The sequence below is a fragment of the Archocentrus centrarchus genome, chromosome 8 (assembly GCF_007364275.1).
Source record: "Archocentrus centrarchus isolate MPI-CPG fArcCen1 chromosome 8, fArcCen1, whole genome shotgun sequence".
Taxonomy (NCBI): domain Eukaryota; kingdom Metazoa; phylum Chordata; class Actinopteri; order Cichliformes; family Cichlidae; genus Archocentrus; species Archocentrus centrarchus.
In genome coordinates this window covers 16402544-16417924 of record NC_044353.1, presented here as the reverse complement: position 1 = coordinate 16417924, position 15381 = coordinate 16402544, and the positions used below count along the sequence as shown (strand labels likewise).

At 36.7% G+C, this 15381-nt stretch overlaps 1 protein-coding gene across 1 annotated transcript; it reads right to left on the bottom strand.

The window, feature by feature from the left end:
* Window positions 1–2800: 2800 nt before the first annotated feature.
* LOC115784426 (adhesion G protein-coupled receptor E1-like) lies at window positions 2801–12702 on the bottom strand. The gene is made up of 21 exons (XM_030735636.1): window positions 12312–12702; window positions 9506–9637; window positions 9124–9270; window positions 8915–9040; window positions 8484–8627; window positions 7861–8022; window positions 7574–7723; window positions 7452–7489; window positions 7289–7369; window positions 7117–7146; window positions 6853–7015; window positions 6640–6753; window positions 6358–6530; window positions 6090–6263; window positions 5491–5694; window positions 5091–5332; window positions 4927–4993; window positions 4223–4314; window positions 3738–3897; window positions 3476–3532; window positions 2801–3344 (listed from the first exon to the last, which is right to left on the bottom strand). The coding sequence occupies exons 1-21, from the start codon at window positions 12700–12702 to the stop codon at window positions 3267–3269; spliced, it is 2925 nt and encodes a 974-aa protein (XP_030591496.1). The 3' UTR covers window positions 2801–3266.
* Between the last annotated feature and the right edge of the window lie 2679 nt (window positions 12703–15381).

Here is a 15381-nt window from a genome sequence, read left to right as displayed (position 1 = left end):
GACAATGAAGCAAACCCTGGGAGCACTAATGTCTTATTATTATTTTCCTTATTTTGTCCTTTATTCCAGCTGTGGGTTAAACATGATGCAGAATTCTTGTTTGCAGCATTTTTTTTTCAATTTTTGAAACTGGCTTGACAGTATATGAGCTTGCCTGTGTTTTCAGTCCATTAGTATTATTGCCTTTTGCAGCTCCAGCACAGCAAAGATAAAAACATTAAAAAAAACAAAAACATAGGCTATTATTTTAGTCTTAAAAACATTTGCAGTAGCAGAAGTAGGTGGAGCTCCAGCAGTAACTGGAACCTAAAATAAAAGCTTTCAGAATGAGGGCCTAAAAACTGCATGAAACATGACATACTGAGTTTTAAATGTCAGAGAAATTCAGAAAAAGTACAAATTAGAAGAGCTGTCTAATGTCACGGTAATGAATGTTGAAACAGCAAAGTGGATTTGCAAAATCTACAACTTTATCTTAAATTTGTGACATTTTTTTGTGCTGCCTTCTCATAAAACTTTGTAAAGCATAGCAGTTTGCCATTATGCTATAATTTGCAGCGACTGATTAGGCCACAAACTGAATGTGAATTCTCCTAGGATGATCTCTCTGTTGCAGTATTTTTAGTAACATTAAAAAAAAAAAAAAATCTATTTGTATTTCTCAGTTGTGGTGCAGGCTTGTGAAAAACAGCCATAATTAATATTAAATGAATTCAGTGTTTATCACAGAGAAATGTTTATGCGCAGGGAAGAGGGGTTTAGAGTGTGAATGCTGGCTGTGTCATCAGTGGCCTCATGCCTGGACAGAGATGAGGGCAGCATCACTAGATTCAAATGGGATCCAATCAGCAGTCAAGCAGACAGAACGCAGAGTTCCAGCTGATCCTGACAGACACTATGCATCATTAAACAGGAATCAGAAACAGGCATTTGAATGCATAAATTTTCAATGATATTTTCACAGGAGACCATGCAAACACAATCACTTTGTTGAATAACAGAAGGCAAAATAAATCTTTGTTTTATACAAATTCATGTGCATTCTGTGTCCCAAATATTATGTTTATTCAAGGCCTTTGTGCGAATATATAAATATTTGTGGATAGTTTAAAAGAAATAAAATTTCAGTAGAGAACTGAGAAAAGTGCTGCTGATGTAACAGGCCTAAAACCTAAACTTTAAACTTTGTGTTCATGGTTGTAAAATAGGACAGCTCACCTTCAGTTTCCCAACTGTAGTGCTTATCTTGTGGATGGTGAAGAGGCAGCACAAAATACTACACGATTGGTTTTCCAGTTTTAGTGTAATGCAGGTTAACACTTAATACCAGCAGACAGTCATAGCCATTAAAATAGGAACACACACACACACACACACATATACACACACACACACATATTAACAGATAGTGACATGATTACAGATGGTAACATCTAGTGGCAGTTGGGAAAACTTCACCAGTCAGTGTTTCTCATACTCAATATTGTCACCTTCCTAAAATATGGCCTATAAATCATCATATTTTCAATATTTGTTTCAGATTTTAGTTTTTTCTGAAAAACCTGAAAAAAAGAGGATGTCAATATGTGACTTTCAGTAACTGGTGAGGTCCTTTAGAGGTAATTGCACTGGTAGCAACAGTGCCATTAACAATATTAACCACTTCATATCAAGCACTAGCAGCCTGTTAATGGTTAATGTTAGGGTTAAGTTACCATCCACTCTGTTTTAGTTGAGACAGTCAAGAAATATAAGGTAGACTTTTGAAACTCCATGATTTGAATGACAAATGGTGTTCAAATGACACAGATACTTGCAAATATATGCAAAGGCTCTTTGCATGTACACAGATTTTTTTTCCCACCTTGAATTCTGTTTATATGGACATAAGTTCTGTTGTCATCATGACATGGACTACTAGAAATAATAATTTAACAGAATATACATTGCAAATACAATTTTACCTGGAGATAAAGATGCGCTTTAGAAAAAAATATTGGATTTCATTTTGAACTCAGTATGATTTAAATTCGAGTTAATCTGTGTCAGTAAGCACATAAGCTGCACTGTTGTTTTGTGATTAAACACTGCAGCCTTGAGGATGACATTTGTATTACATATGGATGGAAGTAAAATTAAAGATATCTGTGTACTGTAAAATTCTTAGGCTACAAGTGAAGGTTATAGTCAGATATGAGGGCTCTAAGATGGCAAGTTACTGATCGTAGATTAAATGCTAAACATTGTAATTAACCACAATCTGCACTGCACAAAATATCACTGATTTGTTTTCATCGTTCATGAGAACAGGCAAAAAAGCAACAAATACTGTCATCTAGATGTGAATCCCAAATAATTCATCCACCATCTGGTAATATGGATCTAATACTATGAATTAATAAGACTTTTACCTAAAGAAAGAAAAGAAAAGAAAAATAATATGCACCAAGCATTTGATACCTTGCTTATTAATGGATTTATCCATTCCCTCCTTTTTTTCTCTGTCTTTTCTATCTCTTCATCCACATTTAATAATTTGTTTGAGCTGTGTGAGGGACTTTCTGAAATAATGTGCAAGGTAAACGATGATGTAAATCGCTAGGTATGCTTGGCTGTACACATCTCTCCAATTTGTCTTGTAAAGTTTCAGCCACGTCAAAGTGTCTCAGCTGCCATGCAAATAAAATCCAAATGGTAAGACAAAGAATAAACTGAGAGTCAAATGTTTTTATTTGTAGAAGGTTTTGCTTTTTCAAGACTGACCGTCTGAGGGTGTGAGTACTAAAGTGTTTGTGAAAGGTCCCAGGCCCAAGCAAATTAGGTACAGAGATGGTGTGTTTAGTCACTGCGTGTTACATCAGAGAGCGAGAAAATCAGTACAGCTGTCAAACTTATGATATTCTACTGCTACATCAGCTATATATCAACTGTATACAGCATAACAAGCCTAACTGATGGTGTTAATATGATGTGAACTGTTGTAACATAGCACTGCACAGCTACTAAAACCTAAACAAACCTAGAGATAACTGCTTGTTAAAGAGCAATAATTTAGCAATCACTGTATTCAGGTTTACATAAATAGATATTATTTCTCTGACAGTTAAACTGGCAACTAAAACCCTAAGAGACACACAGGGATATACTCAATATGTAGCTACCTGTGCTAACCTTCTACAGTCAATAAAATGGACTTTACAAAAAGCACAAATAATAACTTCATACAAATGGCTTTGTCTGCTTTAGATCTCCTCCCTTCATTCCGATTAGTCTTCCTTTTTCCCATCTTCGCTGGGGTTAGCATGCTTGTCGAAGTCTTCAGTGACTGAAGGCACGTCTTGCTCCTGAAATACATTATTAGCAGAATCAGCTGGCCTACCAATGTTGTTTGAAGGGATGCACTAAGCAAGAAAATGACAGGACTTAATACTTCTAAGAATGCTTGAGATAATGCTGTATTTTTCAGAAGGCTTACCCCGGATGCGTCTTTTCCAAAAGAGCATGTCAGCCATTTCACGTATTCGTCTCGCACCTGGTAAAGACAGTTTAATTACAGTTTAATTGTTTTGTTCTATACTGAAAGAGTTAATGCAAATCACAGCTTTACAGCAATAACCGTTGTCTTAAAATTTGTACAGTTCAGTAAGGAGAAAACCTAATGTTCACTTCATAGTGTTAGCATTAGCCTAGTGTACAGGTAAAAAAAAAAAAAAAGTACAGCTTGAGCTAAAGTCTACCTCCTTGTTTAGCAGGCAGTGTACGACGAAAAGGAAGGTCCCCTGCTGGGAGTTGAGCATGATGAAGAGGACCTGGAAGAAAAGGTTTGTCTGGTACAGCCCCAGAATCCATGTACAGCCCAGTATGACAAACTGTGCCAGGATTTTGAAAACAATCAACCTGAAAAACAAAGCGTATGGCATCTTTAAGACCAACTGTGTTTACAGTCAGCTGAGTTGACAAAATGTATTTAATTACAGGTGCCGTTTTTTCTGTGCATCATCCTATTTCAGTTTATTTTTCCAAGCCCACCAGTCACCTTAACCTTAAACTCATTCCCACGATAAAGAAGTGTAAGTTAGGAATTGTGTATCTGTGTAATCCATCCAACACAGCATTATGAAAGTTTACATGTAAATAGCACTTCAATTGTCACCTTGCTCAAAACAGTACAGGACCCTCCTGAGAGAGAATCTACATTCACAATAATCTTGAATCCTCATACCTGGTGTCTTTGGATTGAGAAACATCACTCTTCATGTTTGCCAACGTGGGTCTTAGACTCCACAGAGTAGCACAGAACAATAACCAGTTCAGCTAAAAAAAAGAAAAAGCTGTCAGTAATATTTTACAATGAAATAAATTACAGATTAGAGAAGCCTGCCACTAGGTATGCATTATACTAGGGCTCTGAGGAAACATTGTAATTATGGAGAAAAAAAGAATAAAATGTCTTAATATGTCTTTAGAATAATGACAATACTGTCTTTAGTATTCATTAGTACATGTGCAAGCTTTTATATATTATATATATATATATATATATATGTGTGTGTGTGTGTGTGTGTGTGCACATTTGTGAGTAAATTCATGTAAACAATCTTACTAAATCTTTTCATTTTCTACAAGGATTTATCATCTTTGGCGCTGACCCACGTATCCTTTAGATAATGTGTAAGGGTGACCTTCTACCGTTACATCACATTTAGCTGTTAACCCAGCATGGTATGGCAGTGCTTTAAAAATATCATATTATCACATATGCAATGCTACATTAAATGGGCCGAATCAATTGTTATTTTTGTTAAAAAAAAAAACAAAAAACCTGTAGGTCAAAAGGCTAACAAACTACTGTTTGTCTTCAAATGTGACATATACACATAAGCATTTTAAATACACAACACACAGTTGCAAATAAGCAGTACTCACTCCTAGAATAGCAACAACAGGTCCTGTTAAAGCCCAGTTGAAATTGCGTTTTGTAGTGAGCCAGCATCTGCAAAAGAATCAAGTACATAAGCAATTTGTTAAACTTGCCTTAAAAACAATATTAGTCATACAGGAAAATATGAAAACAGGTATGTGTTACGCACACATTTGCCGCAGTAGCACCATATCCATCAGAATAAATCAGTGCAGAAACACCCACTATTACAAATGGAACACCATAGCCAACAAGATAGAGAAGTGGTTTGGGGAGGCCATCTCGTCGGATAACTTGCACCTTGGAGAGCCTTCGTACCAACAAGTGGAGCTGCAGTGCCTCCAGCAGCATCCACACAAAACTGGCAACAATTAAGAAGTGGAGAAGCCCTGCCATGACAGTGCACGCCAGCTGTAGAGACAAATAAATGAATTAGCAATTCTAATGAATTGCTTCCTCGCTTTAATTGAAATCAATGGATCAACTGGAACACAAGAGAATTCTTAAGACAGTTCTTGTAGTTTAGTCACATTTTATACACATGCCCGGACCCAAAAAGGATTTTGTACCTTTTGATCAGTGTATTTGTCATTCCACAAAAGAAGGAGCTGAGAGAAAGCCAGGGTGAGACAGAGGTGAAGACGGGCTGTGTTGTTAATTTTGGGGTTCCAGCTGCACAGAAGGAAGGTAAGGATGGCCAAACCAAGAAAGAAGAGTCCAATAATCACACATATCCTGTTCAGCCACTCTAAAAAATGGTCCTGTGGTGCAGGCTGAAAATGAGACATGCATAGATTGTGATTAAAATGATTTTGGCTATACATTTTTCTTAGTATAATACTACAAGTAATTGGATTCCTTTATGACTACCTTTGGAACAAATCCCTGACAGTCCTTTGGATCCCAGATATCTACACTTACCAGACTTTCAGAACTTTCCAATTTTCACCAGAACTTCTTTAAATGCTTCCATTATGAGTTAGAGTGTAGATTAATAGAAAAAGTGGTCTATTTATGATTTTAAAAAATATCTACAACACAATGAAGTGAACAAAAGAAAAACTAAGTCTGTGCATGCATAGCTCGAAATCAGTTTGGATTTTAAGTTTTTTGTTTTTTTACTTTAACAACACATTTTTAATATGTGCATAAAAAAAAAAACATATACCTCCCCAATCTGCATGATGAGGGCGAATGTAGAAAGGTGAGAACAGCTGCAGATTGTGTAGTTTTCATGAGCGAATGCAACCCAACATCCTTCTTCTGACCAGCTCATATCCGTTCCCCCATCTCCACTGCTTTTCCAGTACACACAACTGACTGTTCCTGTTTCTGGTATTTGCTGAAAAAGCAAAGAAGTACACATTGGCGAGAAACTTTAAAAGTCTGTCTCCTTTCCGACAAATATGTGTACAATTGAGATGCTACAGCTGCACCTTCCTATGGTAGATGGTAAAATTGACAGGCTCTGTGAGGTTGGTGTTGTTCACTGGTATTACGGCTGTGATAACATCCGAACACATCTCTGTCTGTTTGTCTGATTTGAAATATTGATGACTGAGAAGACTCTCCATCCCATTCAGTGTCATAAAGGCAGCTGTTGCAGAACCTATGAGTGTTCCCATCATAAAAGAAATAAAAAATCATGAATTGAACAAATAAATAAGAATAAAAAGTTCTGATTTACAATCTTATTTTATTTGATAAAATACTCTCACCATTGTTGGCTTGAGCTATAGCCTGCAAGTTGAAGTCCATGATATTTCCATTAGCAGAGAGGGAGGTATTCCAGTTATCCCTACTCCCTGGACCAATGGCCACTAGTTGCAACTCTTGGCAAATAAAGAATAATAATGAAGAATATCAGTTTATTTCACATTAACTGTAATTTCTAATGTAGCAAATTTACACAATAGTAGAAGTTAACGCACCCACTGTTGAAGTGCGCACTTGTTTTGTGGTTTGGTTTTCGGTAGCTGGAGTCATTGCAGTGACGATATGCTCTGAGAGGCCAAGAATCACACTGCCGGTCTCTCCATCTCCTTCACTACTCACCTTGCTTGTTACGGCTCGCGGTCCAACACCTGATACATCCTGCAAAAATGTAAGTCATCATAATCAATAAATAAACAAGAAAATGAAAATACAGATGCGAAATAGGGTGAAAATGTTTTCTTCTACTGGACATTAAGTACCATAGAGGCAGCAAAGCTGTTGGCCACAGTCTGCAAAGACATCAAGAAGAACAGAGGGATTTGGGTTAGAGAAAATGTAATTGTACTGTCACACAGCATATCATTTTTGGTTTGGAACCATGTCTGCATATAAAACAAACAAACACTCTGGCATCACTTTTTAACTACATACGGCCTCTGGTAGGAAGGCATCTGTATGGTTCAATAGGTCATCTTGCATATTGCTGAGGAAAGCTCTTTCTTTGGTCTGACCCTGTGTTGAATGTGCAGTATTAGTATTCATTGAGCACAAAGCACTGTCTGGTAATTGCCACATTTTCACCGCCCGGTCTTACCTCTTTGACTGGGATTTTATTTAGAGTAGTTTCAAGACCTGTCGGTAAATTAAAAATATGATTGCCAGCTGCCCTCTAAATAAATACATGAAATCAATTCAAAATTATCTTCAAAAACTCACTTTGACAGTACGTGACGCCCAGTTTCCACTCAATGATTCCTGTTGAGGGGAAAAATCCATCGGGGCAGGAACAATAGAAAGTGCCCGGTACATTAGTACAAATAGTTAGCGCACCACATATGCCGGGTGTCTCAGTACACTCATCTATATCTGTAGAGAGAGAAAACAGACACACACAGGCACACACGCACACAAAAGGCAATCTGTTTCTATGCATCATTTGATCAAAATCCTACATCTGAGTTTAGCAGAACTGCAGTGTCAGAACACCAGGCAAGAGTACGCACCTCTGCATGGGTTATCATAGCTGGCTATAAAGTCTGGGTTGTTGATCCGATAACCAGGGAAGCATGTACAGAAGTAAGATCCAATTGAATTTGAGCAGTTGCAATTTGGTCCACAGATGTCCACGCATGTACTACACACCGGTTCTGTACATTCATCAATATCTATAGAAGTACATAAATTGAAAATCAAAATCCACCAAAGAAGCCAGACACACTTTTCAGAGAAACCAAAAGCTTTTTTAAAAGACCTCCTATTAATCCATCTTTATATATTCTTCCCCCCAGCTGTGCTTTTCTTTGTTTCGACCTTTTTACTTTGCATTTAAGGGGGAACTCTATTTTGTTTTGTCTACACTGGAGGTTGGAAAAATGGATAGATGGTTTAAGCCAAGCCATCTTATTACCAGCACTTTATTGAACACATTAATTAATAATGACATTCATGCCCATCAGGTACTAAATCAGTAATCTAATGGCACTGTGATTTAATTGCTTTACTTTCTTTACTAAGAAGAACTTTTTCCATTGTCAGGACTATACTAAATACATCTGTGAAATAGCAGCTTTTATCTGGAGAAATTAAAATAGCGAGAGACTTCAAATGGAAATAAAACTGTAAATACCAATACAGATGTTGGTCGCATTGGGTGCTTGAGTTCGATTAGTTGGTGCAAAGCCCAGCTGACATGAACAGGAGTAATTTCCGGGTAAGTTGGTGCAGATAGAATAGGGACCACATATTGTTGTGTTTAAACACTCATTAACATCTGAAAAATAGACAGTTACAGTTAGTTAGGTACTTTCTTATTTGTTGATTGTTCCACACCATTTTACATGTAGTACTGGTTATACCACCCATTCACACAAATTCATACAGGCCTTTATTGTTACACATGCAGATTCTCTTTCCACACTCAAAAATTAAACATTTGGGGGATGTTTTTGAAGAACCACCAACATTACAATTATTGAATGAAACCGTTTACCTGCTGAACCACAATCAACAGTCCAATGTAGTTCACTACACAGAATATAGTAAAAGTGTAATACAGACCTTGGCAAACAGTGGGTGCACTATAATCAGCATCAAAGCCACGATCGCACTTGCACGCAAAGCTTCCTATGTTGTTCTGGCAGGTCCCATATTTCCCACAGATACCATCAAGACATTCATCAATGTCTACACAAAGAACAATTAATAAAAAAATTAACTACAGTTGTTTGTTTGTTTGTTTGCTTGTTTGTTTGTTTTTTAATTGGTACCTTCACAGCCATTGGTCACTGTAGCTAATAATGCTGAACCGTTTACACCGAATCCTTCCACACAGATACAGCTGTATGATCCAATTGTATTGGAGCAGTCGGTGTTAGAACCACAAATTTTGGGAGTCCTCTTGCACTCATCAATGTCTGATGAGATAATACACAATCATCAAACTGCAAACTTTAAAAATAGATCAGGCTAATTGATGTACTTTTTGGTTGTGAGTGCAATTTTACATTAGATGTTTGTCTAAACTAATCACTGTATAAATTTCAGTCACTGGGCTAAACACTATAGGCATGCATTGTTTTAATAATCTTCAAAATTATATCCACTCATAATATCAAAACAAAATTTTTGTTTTTAATATCCTGTTCTTACCAACACAGCCGTATGACCCTGAAATAGGCAGGTAGCCAGGAGGCATTTCATATCCAACCTCACAAATGCATCCCCCAGTTGATGTGCACGTAGCCAATGGTCCACAAGAGCCTGCTTTACACTCAGAGTGATCTAAACAGACAAAATCATTATACATTATGACATTATGATTATTATTTTAAAAAAACAAAAAAAAAACGCCAAATTGTTTTGGTTGTTTCTTGCTTGTATTCTTGTTATTATTAAAAATGTGGTGGATATTAGTTTCCTTCCAGACATGTAGACACCCCAGTTTCAATAAACATATGTGTAAAAACCTTCATTATGCATGTTTTGTTGAGAAACTTGACCTAAGTGACAGAGACCAAAACTAAATTAACATTTATATTGTATATTTTAAAATTTTTGTTATTTTCTAAGTACACGCTATGGTTTCAGATAGTTTTCATCCTACTACATTTTATTTTTATTTATTCACAAATTTATTCACAAATTTATTCACAAATTCACAAATGAATTGTTGTTGCACATCCTTGGGAATATAGAAATTAATAATAAGTAAGGATTAAATGTAGATTGATATATTTCAAATGTTTATTTCTTTTAATTTTGATGATTATAACTGACAACTAATAAAAACTACAAATTCAGTATCTCAGGAAATTAGAATATTGTGAAAAGGTTCAATATTGAAGACACCTGGTGCCACACTGTAATCAGCTAATTAACTCCAAACACCTGCAAAGGCCTTTATATGGTTTCTCAGCCTACAGTAGCAGTCAAACATTTGGACACCCTTTCCTATTTATATAAATGGGTGAGTGTGTCCAAAATTTTGACTGGTACTGTATGTCAAATATATCTCCCATGAATGATATCAAGCCATTTAAAGCCAGAAGGAGCCTTCCTGTTATGAAACAGAAGCTCCAAGTGATGTTTATGTATCCTTTATTTATCCTGGTAATAAAGGTAACTGAGATTCTAAATGTTTTTTTCAAGAGAGATATGGCCAAGAGGGCAGCAGAAATTGTGCCAAATATCATGTGGAAAATGGATGCATGCATGGATAATGTAACAGTTTTCTAAAGATATTCTAAGTGGCAAAAAAAATGCATTGATTATAATGTAGAACACAGAGTAGGTACAATTGTACCAAGTTGTGAAGATACTTGCAAAACAGGTCATTTCTTTATTACCTCCCCCAGGGAGATTATGTTTTTGGGAGCATTTGCATGCATGTGTGTCATTCTGTTTGTAAATACGATAGCTTGAAAAGCTTTGAATTAATTCTGATAAAACTTTGTAGGGGTTTAGAGTGGGGTCATGTTAACAATCCATTCAAATTTAGCTAACATCGACCAAGGTCCTAAAGGTCAATTTAATGAAGTGTGGTGTGTATTGTCAACATATAGAAAGTACTGTATAAGAAGCACTCCAAGATTGAAAACCCAAGGTAGCTCACTCTCTGGGCAGTATTTCCGATACTTTTAAGGGAATAGTATTAGATTTTGTAAGCATTCATTTTCCTTTAAATGTACTTTAAGAAGTTTGTAATGCAGTAAAAATAAGTGCAAAGTACATGCTTTTGTTAATTACCTGTTGAAATTTTATATACTTGACATCATTTTGAGTATAATTATTTTTAGAGGTCAGAGGTCAAATTGATATTTAGAATCCACATATACCAGTATCATTTCTTAAATATTAAATGGACTAGTTCTTATATAACGTTTTTCTACTCTAGCTGAGCACTCAAAGTGCTTTATACAACACTTTTGCATTTACCCATTTGCACCTATTTATACAAGCACTTTCTTCTACAAGTTAAGTGCTTACTGTCTGACATCCACAAACATTCATACTCCCATGGCTGCATCGGAGAGCAACTTGGGGTTCAGTATCTTGCCCAGGGAAACTTTGGCATGCAGCTTAGAGGAGTCAGGATTAGCAGACTCTACCTCCTGAGCCAAAGCCACCCCAAATGTTTCCAAAGGCAGTAGAATTTTAAGCATAGTTTTCAGCATTGCTTATTCCTGGTTCTTACTTAGCCAACTGCGAGTCACAAATGTCATATGGACCCCATTAAGATTTACTGAGACCTGGTACTCTGGTATGTTTTCTAGAACTTGTTCTTCCAGGGGATTTGTACTACTGCCAGGAGGCTGAGTCACAGTAGGCAGCTTTCAGTCACGACATAATAAAATTAAAAAATCTTTATAATTTCTACAGAGGCTCAATTCAGGTCTACACACGGGTCACTAGTTGATCATTTCTGCTTACACTGATATATTTACGCTTCTGCCAAGTATCTATCATTCCATTACTAATAGCATCAAGTCCACAGGTCCAGTATGATAGTTATTATTATTTGCAAAAACCCACACTACAAGAACTGGGATTTATAATAAATATTTTTTTAAAAAACATATAGATATTAATAATTACTGTATGTGTGACAATGTTTGTGCAAAATTGTTTTGAGATTGGCTAACCCAATCTCAAAAAAGGAGGAGATAGGGTACATACAGACATGCATAAGATACAATCATTAAAGTAAGATTATTATTGCTATTTTTTATTATCATTATTATTATTATTTGAAAAATATTTCCCAATCACAATTTTAATTTAATTTATATTAACAACATGAGATCTGCTAATTGTATTTTTTTTCTTAGTTCTAAATAATTAATATAAATTCTGTAAAATGTGAATGTAAAAACATCATGGCAGTTTCACACAAACTAATCCCTTTTTTCAAAGGGAAATTTTACAAAAAGCATTAGATAAAATGGTCACTACTTACAAGTTACATATATCATGTTGACAGCTGGGAGAAGAGCCAGCGGTTTATACACGTAGAATCCGCCTGGACAGAGGGCCACACTCACTGGAAAAGTTAATGAATTACACCCTTTTGCAGTCCCATTTGTCGGGGTCAGAGACTCATTGGTTGGTAAGGAAAATGCAACATAAATGGGGACGTGTGTACCACCAGTTTGAACTGATACACAGGATGTAACAACTCTGTCTCCACCGATCCCTGTGAAGCGCAACCAGTTGCCAAGAAATTGTGTATCATTTTTAGAATAGCCAGTAAAAGAGGTAGCTGAAAAGTTTCGGTTGCGCCATGGTTCATCTATGGTAGTGTATCCATCACAAGAGCCTGCAAGTAACAAGCAAGCATTGGTTTTCATGGCAGTTATATTAGATATTGTTAGATGCTTTGTTGCATTGATTCTTATAATTTAAGAGAAAATCTTACGTACCAGGAGGAAAATCACAGAAGACAGGGGCAACAAGTAAACCTATCAAAAAGAATAATACTGATGAATAAGTGGCTTTCAGTACATTAAAATTATTATTCTTAACAGCTAAAACTAGAAATTAATATAACATTTACTTGAATTCATACATATATTTATGAAATTACTACTAAAAGTAATCAGTGATCAAAATTGTTTATAATTTGCTATTATTTGATTGAGTTTTATCTACTGATTCAAATCTAGAATCTAAAATTATCTTTGTTCCATCTTAATACCCTGGCTTTCAGATTAAAATTAGCACTGCCATAAATTCAAAATAAACTGCAAAGGAACCTGTCACTACAGTGAGTTAAAAAAGTTTTTACAAATTCACTTACCCAGGAAAAGTGAAAAGATACCGTTCATTGTGACATGTCAAGTCTACAGATCAGTTCTGACTGTTGAAGTTCACATTGTAAAACTTGAACACTCAGATATTGCTTTTAAAAGCACTATGTAAATGCAAAAAACTATGCAAATTCACTGACTTGTGTTTATAATGTTAAGGACAGCGCAGCATCTACGTGTGGCTTGAACAATTTTTATGTGTTATATCTTTGACTTTGTGAAACATTTATTCTTTTCTTCTTTTCCCAGATCTTAAGGGCAATGGACAAAGTCCTAATGAAAAATCACAATACTACGACTGCTACAATCTGGTCTAAATTAGTCCAGAGCATAAGGATTTTTAAAACACTGCTCCAAATTTATGAAACCTTGATTTTGCTTGTTAAATTAAAGAAGGGCAGTCACAGATTGGTCCATTCAATGTATTCTTCAAAGTTATTTCAAACAAATTTGAATCAAAGATTAATATTCTCTGCTGCAGTCTGGAAAAAGCAAGAAAATCTCTGTTTGTATTTTTACCTAACAGCATAAACTTTTCACATATTTGGTATGTGTTTTATCAGCCTTCTCTCAGATGCACTTTAATACAGTGCTTTTGAAATGGCCGAAATATATTTATAAAAAAAATAGTGAAATGTTTCTTTCTCTCTCTCTTTTTGCAATTTCACTAATGCAAGTTTTAAGCCGTTGGTTAAATAGACTCCCTCCTACTTTGAGACTAACCCTTTTCAGTTGGCTGGAAAAAGCTGGATTGACAGACAGCACAGAGGCACTAATCATGGCAGCACAGAAACAAGCTCTACGCACAAGATTGATAGAGGCTGGGGTCTACCACACCAAGCAAGACTCCAGGTGCAGGCAGTGCAGAGATGCCCCTGAGACAATCCAAGACCGCTACATATATATATATATATATATATATATATATATATATATATATATATATATATATATATATATATATATATATTAGCACTGCTGCCTCACAGTTAGAATACCATTTGGAAGGCCTGGGTTCGATTCCACCTTGGCCCAGGTCTCTCCCTCTCTCTGTGTGGAGTTTGCATGTTCTCCCCGTGCTTGCGTGGGTTTCCTCCGGGTACTCCGGTTTCCTCCCACATTCCAAAGACATGCACTTACTGGGGTTAGGTTAATTGGCTAATCTAAATTGCCCATAGGTGTGAATGAGGGCATGAATGTGAGTGTGAAAGGTCGTCTGTCCCTCTGTGTTGGCCCTGCAACTGGCTGGCGACCTGTTCAGGGTGTACCCTGCCTCTCGCCCTATGACAGCTGGGATAGGCTCCAGCCCCCCCGCGACCCTTAACAGGATGTGCGGAAGCGAATGGATGGATATATATATATATATATACACACACACACACACACACACACACACACACACACACACACACACACACACACACACACACATATACTGGGCCCAGACATGATTCACACCTACTGGCTAAAAAAGTTGATTATACTCCATCTGAAAGGACCCTGAGAAGACATCAGTCCCATCCAACTACCGGCACAATAACCTGTCCCTGCACAATATACAAACTTCTGGCAGGTATTATAGCAGCTAAGATGAACAGGCACATGGTTAAATACATGAGCGGGGCCCAGAAAGGAATTGACAGAGATACCAGAGGAGCAAAATCACAAGCTGCTAGTAAATAAATTAGTCGCTGTAAGACAAGACTGACCAGTCTGTGCACTGACTGATTTCAAGAAAGCTTATGCCATACACATGATCCTGGAATGCCCAGAACTATACAAGATCAACAGGACCCTAAGAGCCTTCATCAAGAACTCAGTGGGAATGTGGAAAACAACACTAGAGGCCAGCTTCTATCCAACTGTACAAGTCGCCATCAAGTGCGGAACTTACCAAGGAGATGCTCTGTCCTCACTGCTGAAGGAGGCCTGAACCCCCTCAGCCAGATCATCAACAAGACTGGCTACGGATACTGGATCTACAATAGGATCTACAGCAGTGATATCAGGATGTCATTTTGACTGGAGAAGTGTAGTCAGATGGTAAAAAAGAGAGGGAAGGTAGTCAGAAATGAAGGGATTGCAGTACCAGAAGGCAGCATTGTAGACATTGAGGACAGCTACAAGTAACTTGGAATCCTACAGGCAAATGGGAACCATGAAGTAGCTGCTAGGGAAGCTGCAACCGCCAAGTACCTGGAGAGAGTAAGGCAAGTCCTG